Genomic DNA, 19,617 nt, shown 5'->3' with positions numbered 1-19,617 from the left:
AGCTTCTGACAGGTAGCTGCAGAGCTACCAGTAGCCCAGGAGCAACTCGTTGGAAAAGCCTGCTCTAAGGAGAGAAACCTGGCAATATTAAAATTGTCATGGCAACAGATTGCCTACAGGAGGTTGTTTGCACCAGATTTTGGTTTGAAAGTTATACTTGGGCTAACTTTCACATTTAGTAGACAGATGCATTGTCTTTGGCTGGCATTCGAGGGTAGTCTGTGGAAAGGGATACTTTTAGATGGAGTCCTCCTGACTAGGGCAGTATTCCTTAAGAGGGCATGCATCTCAATAGATGGGTTACTTTAATATTATGGGATTGTAAACATCAAGAAATCTCATGACAATTCAACAGTCCTTGAAACCTCTATTTCAGCTCAATATATCATGTCTGCAGGCAAACCGTGTAAGGTTGTATCAACCTTACAAAGGCTAGTACAAACTGACTCACCATAAAAAATACTGCACTTGCAACAGAACTGGTTAACTTATCAGGGGATGGAGAGAACAAAAGAACAAAGGCAACCCAGCTCCCTGAGATCCCACGTATAAGTAGTCTACTCGCATAGAGTGTATTATTAAACAAGGCACAGTCTGACGATTGTAAAAGGCGTGGCTAGACCTTTGCTGATTTTTACCATGTGGGGTAGAAGTACTGGGTAGGGTCGTCCTTCTGGGACGCTTTGTAGATATGTGAACCAAACTAAGAGGTGTTGATACCCCAAAGGACTTGCTAGTTGTCTGGGATATTTTGACTATGCAGTGCTTGCTTATGTAAATTTAATCACATTGGCTATGCTGATTACACAAAAATATATTGCTATTTGTTAAGTGTGAAAATCTTCATTAGGCACAGTAGTTGACTTTGTGACATGGCCAACTACAACTCCACTAAAGATGCATTATGGAAACAGTACAAGAAACACATTAGTCCTAAAGACACAGGCCCAGTCTTTCTCACCTCCATAATATATATGTCTGTTAGGGAAGCTCAGGTCACTGTGTGTCTGCTCACGATAGACTCACTTAAGTTCTGAGAGGGTAGGCTTCTGGATCCATGGATTCTTCACAGAGATAATGGAATGCAAGGTTTTAAGTCACCCATGATTTTTTTCCAGTGACAATGCTGTTCTATCCATATGTTGTGGCATTATTTATAGATGTAAGCCTTTCAATTGAAACCTAAATAAAACTTTAAAAAAAAGAAAGAAAAGATACTAATCTGAAGGTTGCTTAAATAAAATAGGGAAGCTTTAAAGGGCTGTTTCACTGTGGATACAGATAATTATTGGACCATAAACTGTTTTAAAATGTTGAGACTATTGTAATTGGAATGTATTCAACACACACGTGATCTGAAAGTCCACGTAGGTATAATGCAAATGATTTGCTAAAGCTAGCTCAAATTTCAACTCGCAAAATCTGTTGTTCGCCTTACAAGAATATTTTGCAAGAAGTAATGATGATGTTTCTTGGATTTATGCATTTGCTTAGCTTGACTAACTTTTTTCACCTTTCACTTACTAAAAAGCGAAGCCAGTAACATTAGCAACTGGGCCCAAGAACCAATACTATTGGATCAATCTTATGATTTTCTTTTATACAACACTGTACCCTGACAGGAAGCAATAGTATGCCTCTTTGCAGGTGACACTTGAGACTTGTTGTATCCATATTCCCTACTTTAATCTTGTTCCACCTTTACCTTTTCATTGGTACATTGCCCCCTCCTCCCACCCCTGTAATGTACTTACCTTTGAATGTTCCATACAGCTGTTAACTCTCACTTTATGTTCATGATATTGTTGATGGACACTTGTTCTGACTGGAATGGTGAGATTCATTAAAGAGTTTTACTCCACTGGTAGACTCTGCATCTTCAATTTTAACACTTATGACAATTTCTATGTCGGGATGGTGTGGACATCACCCCATATTGAGTGCCCAGTCAGTTGTTTCCTCCTCTTTCAAGAAATCGCCTTGCCAGACGGTCTCCCGTTTCCCTCTGCACTCTCCTTGAACACCACACCGCAGTTTGCTCTGTTATCGCACTACTGAGGATCAACAAGATTGTGTTTCTTCCAGCTGATGGAACTCCTGGAGAATTCAAAAGGCCAGTCAAGCTCCTTCGTAGCGCAGAGCCCTATTCTCCTCATCCCGCAGCTTTGCTATTTGCCAGTTGTTGACTGAGGAGTGAAAACTTGCTTTGCCTTCAAACTCTCCGTTGGGATTGTACTCTCTGCTCCATAGTAGTGAGAGTGCAGGTGTATTCCCTGTCAAACTCTATAGCATAGATGATTCTACTGTGGAGCTCTCAACCAAGGAAGCAGGTAGTACACACCTGTAGTTTTGCTGTGTGCTTGGTGGCATCTGAGAAGTGGAAGCTTCTTTGCCGTACCGCTCTTCATTTGGTGCGCAGCCAATTGCTTCCCTGTCAAGCTCTCCACTGTAGGGGCAGCTGCATTCTACTCAGGGTGGTGAGTCCTCTCTAATGTACACTCCTCTTTGCCAAAAAATGAAACAGAACTGCCCATGTGTATTCACTGTATTAAACCTGCTTTAAGCAGTGCCTCACTAAAATGGAGAGCCTTCTGTTATCTGATTTTTCAAGATCTACTCCTTGAGTTTCCATTATCAGTAAATTAAAAAAGTACCACAAATACCTTCTCTGCCACTCTGGACATTCTGAGCATAACCTGCAGTACACGTTAAACCCCTGTATCTCTTCCCTCACAAAGCCAGAAATACTTCTAACAATTCCTCATTATAAACTTCTCCTGTACAATTTTACATCTATGGGAATCCCAGTAATGGCCGCCGCTAATATGTCACAGCCTCCTCCTTTTCTAAAACACATCGGAGAACTCTCTCTTCCTTGGAAGTAATGAACTAAACCTTTTGAGTCTTATTTCATAGCTATAGGAGGAGAAACATTTATGCATGGGTGCAAACAACACATCCTTCTTCACAACCTTGGAATAAAAGGAAGGAAAATGTATGCAGATGTACTAGATATATATGAAGGTGTGGAGAAAGTCCTAGTGCACAATTGGCTCTATACCAACTCACGTTTTACAACCTACAGGAGAAATGTGGGAAAAATATCAATGTTTTATTAGAGTGGCATCCATTTTTCAGAAGAATGCAAAGAAAGAATGAGAATGTGACTGGATACATTGCGTCTTTTAGGGGGCCTTTCCAACACATGAACTTGGTCTTCTAACGTAGTCTTGAATACGTGATCAATTTATTAGATGTGCCAACAATCCTAGGATTCAGAAAAAACTATTAGCAAATCACCCAGACTTGAAGGAAGCAATATTGATAGCAGTGAGTATTGAACTACAGCCGAATGTATGAAAGAAATGAAAAGCACTGTTGAATTACAGACTGACATCAACGTTGTCATGAAGAATGAATTTACTTTGACGAACAAAAGCTCTATGCCTAGGAGAGATAACTTCCACATCTACCACTAACAAACTGAAATGCTTTCAATGTGGTAGTAGTAGACATCCGGCCAGTAGTGTTGAATGCCAAAAAGGGGAGGGGAGTCACATGCCGTAATGTGGGGAAAAGGGCCATATGAGAGGGTCTACAAGGACATTTCCTCCAAGTGTGTCAAGACTGTTGATTCGGCAATCACCTTAAATCACTCAAATGTGAAATTGTTTTGGATGATGTACTCATAATGGTATGTGCTGATTCTTGTTCCCCTTTTACCATTATAGACAGCAACATATTTGAACAAATGTTCTTGCAAGACAAATATGTTTTGGTCTCCAGACATAAAACCAGGGGAATATAAAGGTGACCATGCACTCCTAGAAGGAATGGTAAAAATGTGTATCAAATTCAGAGGTATATCTACCGTAGGCATGGCTTATATCACAAAGAAGGGTTACAACTTACTAGGATGGAGACACCAAAAGAATTAGGTATCAGACTTGAATGTAAGAGGAAGGAATCATTTCTACTAGTTGATCCCTCCCTATCTGACAAAGAGGCATGCCATGAGTTCCCTGATGACTTTGCAGAATGGCTAGGACTCCTAGGAAATTAACAACACTGTATCAAAATTAGAAATAATGCCAAACTTTTAATTCGTAAAATATCCCCCATTCACCATTTGATGCAGATGCCCCTAAAGAAAGAAATTGATAGATTACTAGAATAGAGCTCATAGAAAATACGTAATGGCTAGCATCAATGGTCCTCGCTATCAAAGTAGGAGAAAAAACATAAGATTATGTGTCAATCTAACGTGATTTAAATGCCAACATTTGGAATTACAAGCATCCTGTTCTCCATATTCATGAGATTCTCCCTTTGAGCAGAGATGCATCCCTGTGCAGCATACCTGACCTTTCGTTAGCCTATTATCAGATAGTTACCCCTATCATTACACCATCTAACTACACTTATTACACCCTTCATAAGCGACCGATATGTTTAGAATGCTATTATGCTTGGCCTCCATGGCCGCAGCCTTTCAACCTATTATGCAGCGCCTATTAAAGGGGTTTATTGATTTCCTCTGCTTCCAGGATGACATATGTATATTTGGGAAGAATGAGGAAGGCCATAACTATATATTGAGAGAGGTTTTCGGACGAACAAGACAAGCTGGGTTCACTATAAAGAAAGAGAAATGTTGCATTGGTGTAGGTTACATAGAATACCTTGGGCACACCATCTCACGCGATGGCATCAAACTAAAATTAAATATAGTAGCAGCCATCTTGAAAGCTCCTGTCCCCTTGAACAGAGATGAACTTAAGTCCTTTCAGGTCTCACAGAATTCTTTTCCAAATTTGTAAAACATTTTGCCAGCCACATTGAACCCTGTTGAAAAAGAACACATATTTTTATAGGAGACCAAATCTCAGAATGCTTTTGAACAGATAGTCATCCATCAGCAATGCTCCATCCTTAAGCAAATTTGGTCCCAAAAAACCTGCGTGTCTCACTGCTGTTGACAGCAGCATTTGTCTGGGCGACACTCTCACCCAGTTGGGTTCCTTGAAAGGACCAGAATCTCACTACTCTCTCTTGGAGCGGAAGACCTTAGGATATTTTTGGGCTGTGAGGCACTTTTGTTCTATGGGGCATAACTTTTGTGATCCGCACAGCCCATACACCCCTAATTGTTGCTCTTACGACCTAAGGATCTGAGTGTACCACACCAAGAATGTTGTGTTGGGTATTAGGGTTGAAAGGGTACAATTTTAAGATGCAGTATGCACTAGGCAACAAGAATGTAGTTGCTGATTGTTTATCTAGCATGCCAGTTGACAATTTCACCTGTCTTGTAGAAGAGCATTTAGATGAGTTTGTCCTAGCAATTAATATTTCAGGGGTCAATAAAGAGGAGGAGGAGTGACAAAGATATGGAACTTTTAAGAAGTTCCATTTTATAGGTGTGGCCCAATTCCTGCAACGATCTACCAGAATATGTGGCTAAATATTGGGACGTGAGTCATAAATGTTGCGAGTGATTCTGTTTGCTGAAGTAGAAAAATGATTCTACCCTCTTACATGAGAGAAAGAATATTACAATTGGATCATGTGGGAACTCTGGGTCGCAGTTTTAACGAAGAGCAAAGTTTGTTCAGCATATTGATGGGCAAGCATGGATGGGTCAATTAACAGTAAAAAAGAAGTTGTGCACCTTGTAGTGAAAGTGACAAATCACACTTGCTTAGAAAGGCCCCCGTTTCATCCATTGGAACTCTGGACAGGCCCTGAGTCCAGTTGGTATTGTACATTGAAGGCCTTGTTTAACAGAGAACCCTCAATGAAAATAATGTTTTAGCATTGGTTGACTACCACACACGTTGGGTGGTAGCAAAATGTGTGCACAGTGTAACTACAGATGTTTTGATAAAGTACTTGCGAGATATCTTTTTTGAGGAGGGTACCATAGAAATACTCATAATGGACAATGAGGTACAGTTTACTTCAGGACCCATACAAAGCTATTGGGATAAATGTCTATCCATCACAGCTTTGTACTGACCACAATCAAATTGGCTAGTTGGAACACTCAACAAATTGGTCATAGAGTGTTTGTAAAGGGCCGAGGTTATGAAAAGACCTGCCAAAGAAGTTCTGCAAGAAACTATTTAGGGTAACCACACAACCCCCAACAGTGTCACAAAAGTAACCCCTTTGGTGTCTCTAAAAGAGTAAACATTCCAGAACGAACATCAGAACATTCAGGATTAGAAAGAAAACTCTAGTTAAGGTATACAACAAGCATTTACAATCCAACAGTCTCGCCTTTGCAAAAGTTAGAGCTATTGGCATTGTAAATGACATTTTTATTTATGTGTTGGTTTTGAAAACAGATAAATAAATGGCATTGTCATTTACAATGCCAATAGCTTAATCTCTCACAAATGCGAGACCTATTGCATTTGCACACACACACAGAGCCACACACACAGCCACACACACAGCCACACACACAGCCACACACACACACACACACACACACACACACACAGCCACACACTGTGAAAAGACACAGCCACGCACACACAGCCAAACATACACAGCCAAACACACACAGCCACACACACACACAGCCACACACACACAGCCACACACACACACACAGAGCCACACACACACACACAGAGCCACACACAGAGCCACACACACACAGAGCCACACACACAGCACACTCAAAGTATTTGTTATTATAAAGTGCCTGCATTACATATGTTACAGCTGAGATGTATTGCTATTAACTGTTTTTTTTAAAATGAGTTAGTGATATATAAACACGCTGCATGCTTGTGCGCGTTCGGCTGTTTGATGTTTATGATCTTGGAAGAAATGTCTTTTTTTTACATTTCATTTATCACCTCTACCCTCTTTCGGAAAGTCCCTGCAGTGGTGCTGTTTGGCAGAGGGAGAGGGTGTTAAACATAACAATGTGATTTATGGCCTCACAAAGTTTTGTTTACATGAATTAACTCCTAATTACAAGTGCTCTTTTTTACTTGGAAAACACGACAAAAAACAAAGCTCTTCGTGGGGCCCTGGTGTGTGTTTGTTTCTTTTTTCAGTTCATCTGGCATGTGTTCTAGCCCGTTATAACTTTGCACTATGTACCCTTCTCCTTTGTCAGACAGTGTAGAGCCCGGAGGTGTGATGGGAGAAAGGGTCAGACTGCCATGCCTGATCCCCAAATCTGTCGGCGGTGCAGAACCTAGTGGTGAGGTGGGGAAGGGGTCAGGGTGCCATCCCTCATCCATGGACGGTGCAGCGCCCAGATGTAAGATGGTGCAGGGGTCAACCTGTCATGCCAGTTGCCCCAATCTATCGGCGGTGCAGAGCCCAGAGGTGAGGTGGCGGAAGGGGTGAGACTGCCATGCCTCTTCCCCATATCTATGGACAGTGGGGATCCCAGAGGTGAGGTGGGTCAGACCCAGACCCCCATACCTCATCCCCCAATCTGTGGAGGGTGAGAAGCTAAGGGTTGGTGAGTCTGAGCCCAGGAGTGAGGTGGGTGTGAGGGTCAGACTGTGATGGTGTGGTGGAGCCAAACAGCAGCCAAGCCTTACCCCCAGCCCAGCGCGATGGGAAGGAGCCCATGGCAGCCACTCTGAAGGGGACAGTCAGACCCCCTCACTTACTGCAGTCCCGGCAGGCTGGTAACAGAGGCAGGAGAAAGCCACTCCGGGAGCCGCTCAGATCGGCCTGAGCCCTGCGAACACAAGGGGCACTCTCCTGCGGCACAGGGTGGAGCTTGAGCCCAGGAAGGGACTGCAGTGCTCCAGAGCAACAGAGGGAGAGGGTGGCACGGACTCGGCCCAAGGGAGGTGACGCCGCTCGTTCCGCACGTACTGACCGAGTGGCTCTTGGCAGAGATTGGCGTCGCACAGAATGCTGGTGTGCGGGGCCCAGTCACTCTGGTCCCGCCTCGTGGACAAACATTGGTACATCACCCGGATCTTCCGGTTCCCTCAGGCCAGTCACCGAGTCACTGAGTCGGACAGGTCTACGCACCAACCAAGCTCTTCCACTCCTCCCGCGGCCCTGTGAATAGTAAACAGTCAAAAACACGCCCCCCCAGTCTAAAAAGGACGGGGCTTCAAAAGAAAGAAATTATAAACACGCCCCCCAGTCTGAAAATGACGGGGCTTAAAAAGAAAGAAATACGTCATGGCGACCTCTTCTCCAATGGCTGGCTACCGTTTAGGAGGCCAACCAATAGAGAAGAGGGGCGGAGCTTAACCCTCGCTAGAGAAACTCACCCTAAAACATAAAATCCCACGAGCTCGACTGTGCATGTGCGCAGTACGCCACGCGAGACCTAAAAAGGGGGTCCTGAATAGATAACATTCACATCAGAACAAGTATAAAGAACAATATGATCCCATGAACTGTGTAAAGAAACCTTCATTAGAAGTAGGTGATTTGGTGAAAATTAATCTGCATGGTACTCACAAGAAAAAGGGAAGCAAGTGTTCCCATCTTTAAAGAATTTTTCAGTTAGGCTGTAATGCTGTGAAATTAGACAATGAGTAAACCTTGAGTGAGGACAGGTTATCCAAACTCAATCCTGTATCACAAAGTCCATCTAATATCCAGTGGGGCATGAATGGCTCCATAAGTGATTTCGCTGATAGATTTAAAGATTACATCCTTATATTTTCACACATATATCACCTTCCTCTCTTCTACAGTCGCTCTTGGAGGAAATCTATGTTTTTGGGTTGATTATATTCTTTTCATATAGTTGATAATTAAGTGTTGGTTTATGTATATGATGTGGTTTGTATAAGGAGGGAAGATGTGTTGTATCCATGTTCCCCATTTGAACCTTGTTCTACCTTTACATTTTTGTTGGTACATTTCTCCCCTACCCCGTAATGTACTTACCTGGAGTGTTCCACACAGTTGTTAACTGTCTCTTAGGAATGTTCATGATATAGTTGATGGACGCTTGCTTTGACTGGAATGGTCATGTCCATTAAAAGATTTTTATTCCACTCGTATGCTCTGAATCCTCGATTTTGACAACCAACAGAGCTGTTAACGTAGAGATGGCCGCTGACTTGTCATGGTATTCAAGAAAACAGATAATGGTCATAGTGGTGTCCTCCTTGATTCAATGCAGCTAACTGTAAAGATATCCTATTGAGTAAAGGAAACCATGAGAAGGAAGGTAAGGTGGAGTTGGGAAGTGGACTTATGTAGGTATTAAACTAAAGTAGGGTCTTTATGTTATCATAGCCAAAGACCTTATTCTTTTCTGAAAGTAGGGATAGATATGGTATCTTGTGACTTATAGAGATGGGTTTTCCTAGCAGAAATACAGAAAGGTAATCCTTTCAAATAAATAATTGGCACAGCTGCATGTAGTGTGCTCCGTTTACTTATTTTTTTGATACTCGTGCCTTAATTTACAGCATTAGTTATTTATGTATTTATTTATTTGGTTGCTATTGTGATAAAATGTCTCCTAGCCACTTCACGACACTTTCTCCCCCCGGGAGCCAGGAAGGAAGCAACAGACCTTTGGGAAGGATAGTAGTAAAGGTGGGAGAGAGCAGAAACGGGTGATAAATGCAGGGTAAATTAGCTGTTTATTTTTGAATAATCACAGTATTAAATACCTCTATCCTCTTCACCCATCTGTCTGATCTTCCTCACCTATGCTACCACCCTTCCCAAACCATTCTTGCTTAATTATTTATTTTTTATGGTGTTTATAGCACCAACAAGTTGCTTTTCGATACTTCAGTGTAGTCTGAGATAATGTAAGATTCAGAATGAAGACCAATCTCAGAATTCAGGTGACACGACAGTGAATACAGATAGGGTGAGATGGCACATTACATCTACTCGAGTGGTTAAAGCAAACACGCGCAGGACTCGAAAATGTAAATTATATCGATGTGTAAAATGTACAGTGTGTGAAGCAATTATTTCATGATTTAAATAGTTATTAGAAAGCTCTGAAATGCAGCGAGAATCCGCTTATTAAGCATTTATAAGTCTTACTTTTCCCTAGGTATTGCAGCAGATGCAAAGTCTGCCTGTCTCTGGCTTTACCATATGTTTTTTGCGAATTACTGCCCTACACCTACATATGTTACTGTGCATCATGCTTTAGTCAGTTGTGACTGGAGAGCTCTTGTTCCCTGCAACAAGAGTTGTATCTGTATGGTAATGCTGCACAATCTTATTAAATACAAAATACAATAATTATGTATGCGAATGATGATTTGAACAATGTCTTTTGCAATTTGTACGTATCCACTGTTGCTTTCAGTTGTGCACCAGCTCCTGCCAGCCAAACCTTCTTTGTGCTGCTACCCCGAGATCTCTTCAAAATGTCACCCTAATGACACCCAAAAAAATTACATTGTGAACTTAGTGGCTGATGGCAGGACCCCTGAATGGATCAATGCTTAACCCACTCTGGGTCCCTCTCTATCTCATCCATCGCTGTTGCATGCGCAAACCAGTGCTCTTCCAATAAACCTTTGCAGTACTTTGGTCTTACAAGTGGAATAATCTTGGTGCAGACCATAACAGTTTACAGTGGCCTAGACCCACGGCTACCTGCAGAAACCTGGTGCCAACAAGCAATCTACACTCCACACCTGTTTAACCAACACACATTCAAGCAGCCTAGACAGTGGGCAGGTTCGCAAGCACCCGAAAACAGAGCTCATAAACCTTATTTCTAATCGAATTATGAACAAGGTGGGAACTGGTTTCCCAGGGGTTTCTACTCCTTTGTCCCTTCTTCAGGCTCTGTGACTTTTTTTCTGAATTCTTCAGCGGTCATTGGTTAATTGAAAGGTGACTCCCAGTGCTGTATAATCCATTAATAAATAATCTGCTAAAAGAGATCGCTTTAATAGATGTACAGTCGTGTTTCATTGTGCTGTTAAATAAGCTATAAGGTTTCTTTTTTCATAATGACTTGACTTTTTTTCTGTTCAGGTGAATGTTTTGGCTGTAAGTATATGCACCCGGGAGGCCTATCAGTCCATGAAGGAAAGAGACGTCGATGATGGACAGATTATTAACATCAACAGGTAAGTGAGAGTTTTGGCTTCCACTAATGTTTTAAAAACGTATTGCTTTAATTAAAAACGATTTGACTTCTTTCGATGCATCGGAACAAGGTGTAAAAACCTCGGCGATTTACCACCACACATGTACAGGATGCGTAAAAAAGTAGGCCACTGGTGTGAGTGATTTCTCAGTTTGGGGGGTAGAGCCCCTTGACACCACTGACTGTTGGGCTGGAAGTTGCACTCTGTACCACCTGCTGTGTCTCTTCAGACGTCTGCTGAGTTTCTGTGCCTCATGCTGGAGAGTACTTCAGTGTAACATGGCGCACGGATCCTGTTTTATGCAAATCTGTAGGTCAGTCAGATTGGAATTACTAGCTTTTTTCCACTGCAAATGGAGCTGAAGTAATCCTTCCTTTCATAGTCTCTAGTTGGGGGGGGTCCTCAATTTTTCAGTACTCTCCGGGTTGCTAGGGCGAACGGTGCAGGAGAATGGCCAACAAGTACTAAGGATTGGGGTACACTGATATACCGCCAAGACTGCCCAGAGAATGGAGTGGTGTAGGCATTTGTGTCTGGTAGCCCCATGGCCATATGTTTTTTTACCAGCACCACAACTTGCATTTCAATAAGTATTATTTGCAAATCCAGGCCAATAAGTGGCCGTTCTACTAGCACGGCTTCTGCAGAGGTTAATGAATGCGGTGCGACTCTGGATTGTACTATTACTCAAAGATTTTAGGGCACTTAGAAATCAATGCATGTAATCAAAAGAAAACAAATGACTGGTTCTTAATTTGTGTCTCATTTGAAAGGTTAACAGCATCCTCCATTAATGAATGAATTACAGGTTCTCCCTACAAGACAGTGCTCGCCTATTTTAGACATTGAGGAGACTTTAGAAAAGCGTGATGTATTATGATACTTACCCATTTGGAAACATTTTAGCACGTTTTTGTGATGTAGTTAGGAACTTTAATTCAGTTTCTCTTTCATTATATATTTTTACAGTGGGACTGGACACTAGCTGCCTCAAGCCGCAGCCTACAGTTCGGTTGTGCTTGTCGCAGGGTGTAGTTGCCCCTAGACATGTGTTGCTTGGCTGCCTCTTCCCCTTCCCGGACATGTTGTATGTGGTTCAGGCCCTGCTGGTGGTGTTTCTGGCATTATAGAAAATGCATATATTGTTGTGCACTATATGGACTACCATGTAGGGGTGGGTTCTACCAATGCATGGCCTACTGTGGGTACTTATGGCACTGCAGCTGTAGCTGCATTTTGAGACTCTGCACACTGTAGGCTCCCTCAAGTACGCCCTTCTTGCCTCTTTTTGTATGTGTGTGGTGTGATTGTAGCAGGCAAGAGACATTGTGTTTGTGTGGGTGTGTCTTATGGCAGTGCAGCTGCTCATGTATTTGTCTGTCATTGTTCAGCACAGAGACACTCCTTAGAGTACTCATTCATTCATGCTGTATATATTCTTTGTGTGAGGGAACTGAGTCTAGCCTTCCTGACAGGGGCACAATTGAGGGAGGGCCCACTCATCCGGGGGGGGGGTGGGGTGGGGGCATTCAGGTTAAGGCCTATGGAATTATCGTGAGGTATGGGAGCCTCTGTGGCCCTTCTCCGTGCTCTACTACTGATATTGGTATCCTGGGCGTGAGGGTACTCGGCTAATGGTGAATCTGCCCCACCTTAGTGGCTTGCAAGCGTGCTTCTACATGCGCTGGGCCTGCTCAGTGAGTCTGCATTGAAGCATGTACGCCTGTCAGGGTTTTACCTATTATGTGCGTGAATCGAGGTTGGGCGTACACTACACATCTGTTGCGTGAGTAAGAGAAGCATGCACCAATACTGTCCATACATCACCTCTATTGCCTTTTAAGATTATTTGGCTACTATTTGTGCTTTGGTAGCTCTTTGTGTGTGAAGACACTTGCACAGTTGCTACTGTTTGTTACTCATGAAACTTTCACCCTGGCCGCCACTAATGCTTTACCACTCCGTAAGTCAATGTTACTCACCTGCTGTTCTACACGAAAAGCGTGCACACTGCTGCTGCTTGTGACACCTGGTCTCTTGTCTTGTTGGACTAATGCACCAACTGTTGTGGGTCCACTCACCCTATCATCACTCTGAGGATGTTAGGATGAGTACCATTGTGTTGGATAACAATAAACATTTGTTATTACTTGCCAAAGTATCCCCCGCTGAATGTGCGCTTTACAGGTACACTTTGTTATGTACCTGTCGAACACGATTTTGTCTGTGTGTAAGGGAAGCTTGCAATACTGCTCTCATGTCTCATGTAGTCCCTGTTCTTGGAGTAAGGGGGGAAGGGATCAACACTGCTTATGACCATGTAGATCACTTGTGAAATACAGATGAGTTAAAAACTCCCTTTTTAGCAGCTTTCAGAAAACAACTGGTCATTGCAAAATATTTTCATCGCCGAAGCAGCAAGTTCCTACATTTCACTTCCACACTCTGGTCAGATTTCAAGATGTAGGGCCATCGCTTGTGTACGTTTTGGAAACTGACCCAAGTTTGGTGACTTGAAGGCATGGTCTATACAGCGGTCAAAGGTGAAATCACGTCGCTCTGCATGTGATCAGACACAAGTATCCTTAAGAATGAAACAATTGTGCAGGATTCCGATAATGTTCCCTACATCAGCTTGAAACTTAACAAATACAGCTGATTGCGAACAAGTTTAACTACTCCTGTTAGAGAATTGTCAACTGAGAGTTTGGTTTCTACCTGCCACTGCACGTTCCACTTAAACATGTCTACTGCTCTTTAGTGTTAGAGTTTAAAGCAGGTCAGAGATATTCAAGAAACGTGGAAATTAGGGGTCAGCAGTCTTAAGCCAGGCTACTCCAGGCTACAGTCAAACACTACTCCAAAAGTGCTCCAATCCGACACCTTGTAGGTGTGTTGTAAGTGTAGATAAGCGATGCCATCTTGCCAGGTGCGACCATCTTCACTAACATTAGATAGCAAAGTTCTCCCAAGTGGGAACTTTACTTTATAAAATACTTGTATACAAATGAACTTTGTTCTTCGCTTTTTTAAACTAAGAGTTTTGCTTTGGATTGTCCAATGGTATCCTTCCTGCTGAGCTCACCAAACTAGATTTTAGTAAGATTCTTCCGCTGGATCCATCTACTGTGAAGCTTTTCAGTTGGACTTCTAACTGCAGAGGCTGCTAAAGTAGGTTTGGTGGCCTCATTCATTTAGCAGCCGCTTCTCTGTTCCTTCATTACCTAGAACCATTAAGCATGCATATGCCATTTACCTGCTGCATGTATTTTCATCTTTCTTTCTCTCATTCTTACCCTTACAACCAGTTAGCCCTTTTCCACTGTATTAATATTCTTTACTTTGAATTTACACCTATTTTGGTTTGCATTATTTCTGTATTGAACGGAGTTGCAGTCCTCCAATTTCTTTTCACAGATCATGCCTTGTACACATCAGATACATCGAATCTACCCCTCAAGCACAGTATAATACCTAATACTATTTTGCTGAGTAAATTGCCCTTTGCTCCTCTTGAATTAATCCCAGTTTTCTGTTTAGGTACAAAACACACGAGGCGTATGAATCGCCCTAAGAGGTTACTGTTTACTCACCCAAGATCTTTCTAAACGTGACATTGGTATCGGCTCCTAGCTGTTTGAGGCTTAACTCCGCTCTCCGGTACTTGAAGGGAAAGAAAAAGGATGAAACCCTCAGAGTGGTACAACAGATGGTGCTGTGCACTGCTCGTAGAGATGTTTGCTCCAAAGACACTGTCCACTTACAGCCAATGAGAGTAACTCAGATAAAAAAGATAGACCCTTGGTTTCATTTAGCAAAAATTGCCGTAAGTGCAGAGTGCATTAAATGGACGGCAGAGCATGCTCAGTGTCTTTATATTAGCTGGTGCTGCCTCTGACATTCTTCAAAAAACAATCCCAACAGTTATGTTGTCATACTTTCATGAACCGATATCACCTGTGAGGGTCTCATGGCGCTGGTGTGAGGTGGAGCAGCATGGGGCGTAGTTGACACCTAAGATTGTGGATTTTAGTGTTGTGTTACAATTGGAACTTGGGGCACAGGTAAGGTGGGAGAGCTGGATATACAACACAGCAGTAACCCAGTGTGGCTGATACATAGACCTGTTTTGCAGTCTGAAAGTCCTTCTTGTGAGGGACAGATAACCTAAAGTGTAACAAAAGACAAAGCAAGAAAGCAACAGGAGACCACAGAGTTATGTTTTCTATATATGTTCATATATTATAAATACATTAGAAAGTTAAAAAAAATACACAAAATTAAACCTAAATAATCATCAAAGTCAAACCCAAGAATATAACATTAGAGAATTGAGCTAAGACCAAAGCAGCATTTTAAACACACACATCACCAGTTTTTCTAAACTACTCACCACACGGCACCATATGGTAGAACACCACATTACCAAACACCAAATAAAATAATAGAACACCATACCATAATGAGTCTTTCATTATGCTATAAATAATCTAAGGGTACAACACATCATATGCTTCAAGATTGCCATACAACAATCCTTGCAATACCATACATCCTGTTCCACTAAATGCCACACCACCAGGCATCACTTCTCACTCCATCTACACAATAGTACACCCAAGCCTTCTACAAATACGACAGCATACCATAATTTAACATAACTAAACCTGGTGAAGTGTTAAAGCTTTATACCAATATTGAATTCAATCCAACAGACCATTTCACTGCCTCATAACCACACCACCTTATCTTAACAGAAGAGCCCTACATTATTTTGAGAGAAAGGAAGGGGCCAAAATGAACCTTGGAAACAGCCATATGTAAGAACACGGAACCTAGAAGAAGAAGCTATAAGGAACTTGAGAATGAGAAGTTCGAGGATAGCAACGCGAAATTGATCGTACAGGAAATGCCAGCTACTAGATCAACAATGCGTTGATCTAGAGCGGTCGGAAAATATGGGCATGTATTGATCCATTCTTTGTGAAAGAAAACCCAGGTTATAGATCAGAAACAGAACTTCCCATTCAGAAACAACTCTGTCTCACATACTGAACCACAGCTATTCTACGTGGAGTGCATGAAAGAGCGCTTGTCCTCTTGATCAGAGAAAGATCCTCCAGGACTAAACAAACGCGGATAAGACCACCAGTGCTAACATGGGTTTGGTGGATACACCACATAGACTGTCAATGACATATGGTGCATCCACATTGGTTTGATCCACAAGATCACCTCCCTAGCACCAATCACTGATCACACTACATCACCCACTCGCTTGGGCTAGGAGATAACCACATTAGGGTCCTTCTGATGGTTAAACCCAGAATCAGAGGCCTAACTCTGCCCACTGGAATTGGAAAGAAGCTAAGTAGTTGGCAAATGCTGCATTGTATAAAAACGGTGTAATATAATGTAATGTAACATTTGGGAGTCTGTGTAGCCTCACCATTAATTGTGCTCTGTATTTGGTGTTATTATTTTATTTTGGATAGAAGATATCACCCGTAGTTTCTTAAGATAGCAATTTCATTTGTCCGTCTCCTTTCTGTTACAGAGTAATGAATGAAAATGTGCAGTTTTTATATGAGTGAAAGAAATGTTTCTAATGTACGTTAGCTTCACTTATAAATTCTTAAAATTGATCTAATGGTTCTGCAGTCCTACAATTGTTCTATTTTACCCATCTCTTACCCAAAAAGCAATTGGAAAAGTTATAAATGGATGGAAGCTAAGAGTAACTTAAATAAGGTCTCAATAGCTATTTGCCTCCTCCTTCTATGAGGTAGCAGTGCTGTGAGGGTTGTCCTGTTCCTAGTGATTGAAAAAAATCATTGGCGATTAGGTCACAGAAATATGCTTCATTAAACGAATGGCTACATGCCTCATTGAAGGGTGGTATTGCAGGAGAAAGGAGAAACACATAAAACAATCATTGTTACAGAAGTCCAACAGTTACCAAAAAACACATGATAAATAGGTCTGTTATTTTTCATGGCTAAGAAGAGTAGCCGGTATTTGTGAGACATATGTCACTCATCTTTGCAAAAGGGTCTGTGGACATCAAACATGAGCCACACAAACAGTATGCTTTCTTTTTCTTGATGTCGTGGTCTTAAACCATTTTCAAACGTCTCTGTTTTTATTTATTTTAATAAACTCATTCGTAATAGCATAGCCAATAAATATATAAGCATGTTTACTGACCAATATACCGTATTTTATTCAAAGAAAAGCAAGCTGTTATTCATTTTGCTGGATGGCCTTCTCAATATAAATACACGTCTGTGTCTTTTTCTTCACACTGTTAAAAGCACAATGTAATCGGGCATAATGTATGTGCACACTTCTTTTATACGAACTGTATGTGTATACACATAAATTCCTATATTGTATTTTAAACATCCAGACGCTGTGTGCCTGGAGGATTGAAAGGTGATCACTTGAATCTTTATTGTATAACTTTTCCTATATCAGGCTTAAGATAATATTGTATTATTGTTCTTTGTATAGTGTCCATATATGGCAGCCTCATTTGTACTGCTTGCACTATTGTTTTTATTAAAGCTCAAGGTTGAAGGGCTTTCTTACTGGTATGAACTATGGATGGAAGATTTATTCTTTACACCCAAAGTTTCCCTTTTATAACTTTGTATACAATTGTTTAGCTTTTATTATAATATTATTTTCAATTGTTGTAGCTGCAAAACTAGACAGACTAACACCAACAGCATACTGAACACTGACATTTGAGATATAATCATATATTTTTTTCTGTGTACGTTTTTATTTTGTTATTACAAATTTCACTTTAAGGGTTTATAAAAAGCAACCTGTTTGTAGTTAGGTTTGTTTACTTGTTTCACGTTTGGAAGGGTGAAAAATATTGCCATCTGTTGCTAAGAATCCAATTTTGAGAAGAATCACCCTAAATCATGTGGCTTAAAAATATATGTAGTGTGATTTCACAAACATAACTATTCTAATCTCATCCTACCATCTCATAATTCATCGGGGGAAGATCCTTGTGTATTCATCGTGTAGTTTAGGTATGTATTCATCTGTGTTCATTTTTGGATTGACCATTTTAATCAATATATTGCTATTCTTGCTTCTGAGGTGCATCATGTTTGTTTCTTCCCAGTATGTCTGGACATAGGGTGATATCGTCACCAGAGACCCACTTCTATTCTGCAACCAAGTTTGCTATAACAGCATTGACAGAGGGACTGCGGCAAGAACTTAGAGAAGCAAAGACTCATATTAGGGCAACAGTAAGTGACATTTACTTTGGGAGTTCTCTCAACAGAATCTTATTGATTTTCTTATGTTTCATTGGCTTCTTCTCACGGAAAACATTTCTCACTTTTTTGCCTTTGTTAGAAAGCAGTTTGGTCCTAAGCAGTTTACCTCTGTTTCAGGACTTGCTCAATATCCAAAAATTTCAGAAACAAAAAACAGGGAAATGGTTTGCATACTTTTAATGCAAGTTTGCCATATCTGAGTTTAAATAGGATGCCTCGGAGTACGGTTTACAGGTAGTAATCTCTAAAGGCACTACAAAACAGATACAAGTTTTAAGTGTTTCTCAAATGACCATCCTCATTTCTTTTTTATTTGCACATGCTTTTGAGCATGAAGTACTAAAAATTGACCAAGTATTTAGTACTTTAAATTATCATTATTTTTTTATTAAAGGTGAACTATTTGGTTTCATTTTGAATTACATTAGTGTGCATTTAAGATTTGTAAGGGTAATCTAAGCAGTGATTAACATGAGTTGACATTTTGCAATGTAAATCATCCAGGAAAACTCTTGTTATACCTACTTTTGGTGTTACCCGAGCTGGAACATCTTGTCCATTTGCAAATTACAAACATTAGGAATGGAAGTATATTGTATACTCACAGCGCAGGTAGTGCAAGTAGTCGTAGAGATAGATCCCACATGCACCTCCGATAATCCTATCCCATAGCCATGGTTTATTCAGATGGGTTATTTTTTAAATAAGTCTACCTTTTGATGTGAAAACAGCAAATCAGCTATATTGGGTTTCACACGTTCTGCATTCTGAACACTGTATTGGAGATTTAGGCAGAATGAGTTTTCCCAGTTAAGTGTGATGAGATTTCAGGCCTAAAAATGTTTGGCCCGTCAGCTCAGAATGCAAAAAGATTCATTTTAGTGTTGCTGTATATGATTGTATAAACATTCAAATGCCTCTTCAAATTCCACAACAGCAATCAAATAGACATGACGATAGTAATTATTTGTCACTGGCTATCTTCCCTGTGATTAAATAAAAAACCTATAACAACAATGATATTTAAGTAGTTTATCCGTTGCCTTACCTGAGTGCCCTAAGTGACTTCAGGTGCTCTTGTGTTACTTAGACCAAAAGTGTGGTAAATTGTTATCCCCTAAAAAGATGGTGTGCATTTCAGTCTGGGGCTGCATTCTGTACCAAATATACAAAAGGCAGAGTTGACATTGAAATTTGTAATATTTTGTGATTATTCAAGCTGTTTT

General features: G+C 41.1%; 1 protein-coding gene across 3 annotated transcripts in view; it reads left to right on the top strand.

The window, feature by feature from the left end:
* DHRS11 (dehydrogenase/reductase 11) overlaps positions 1 to 19,617 on the top strand; it is a 465,765-nt gene that overhangs the window by 219,624 nt on the left and 226,524 nt on the right. For 2 of the 3 annotated variants that reach the window (XR_015308359.1, XM_086954902.1), the window contains exons 3-4: positions 10,972 to 11,066; positions 18,232 to 18,361. Coding sequence is in view for 2 of the 3 variants with exons in the window: in XM_086954902.1 (XP_086811028.1) it covers positions 10,972 to 11,066; positions 18,232 to 18,361 (225 nt within the window). In the remaining variant the exon portion in view is untranslated. The remainder of the gene's footprint in view (positions 1 to 10,971; positions 11,067 to 18,231; positions 18,362 to 19,617) is intronic. The other variant, XM_086954903.1, reaches the window with a different exon arrangement.

Source organism: Lissotriton vulgaris, chromosome 2_1 (genome assembly GCF_964263255.1).
Source record: "Lissotriton vulgaris chromosome 2_1, aLisVul1.2, whole genome shotgun sequence".
In the NCBI taxonomy this organism is placed as follows: Eukaryota; Metazoa; Chordata; class Amphibia; order Caudata; family Salamandridae; genus Lissotriton; species Lissotriton vulgaris.
The sequence above is the reverse complement of the archived record's forward strand: the minus strand, read 5'-3'. Positions and strand labels throughout refer to the sequence as shown.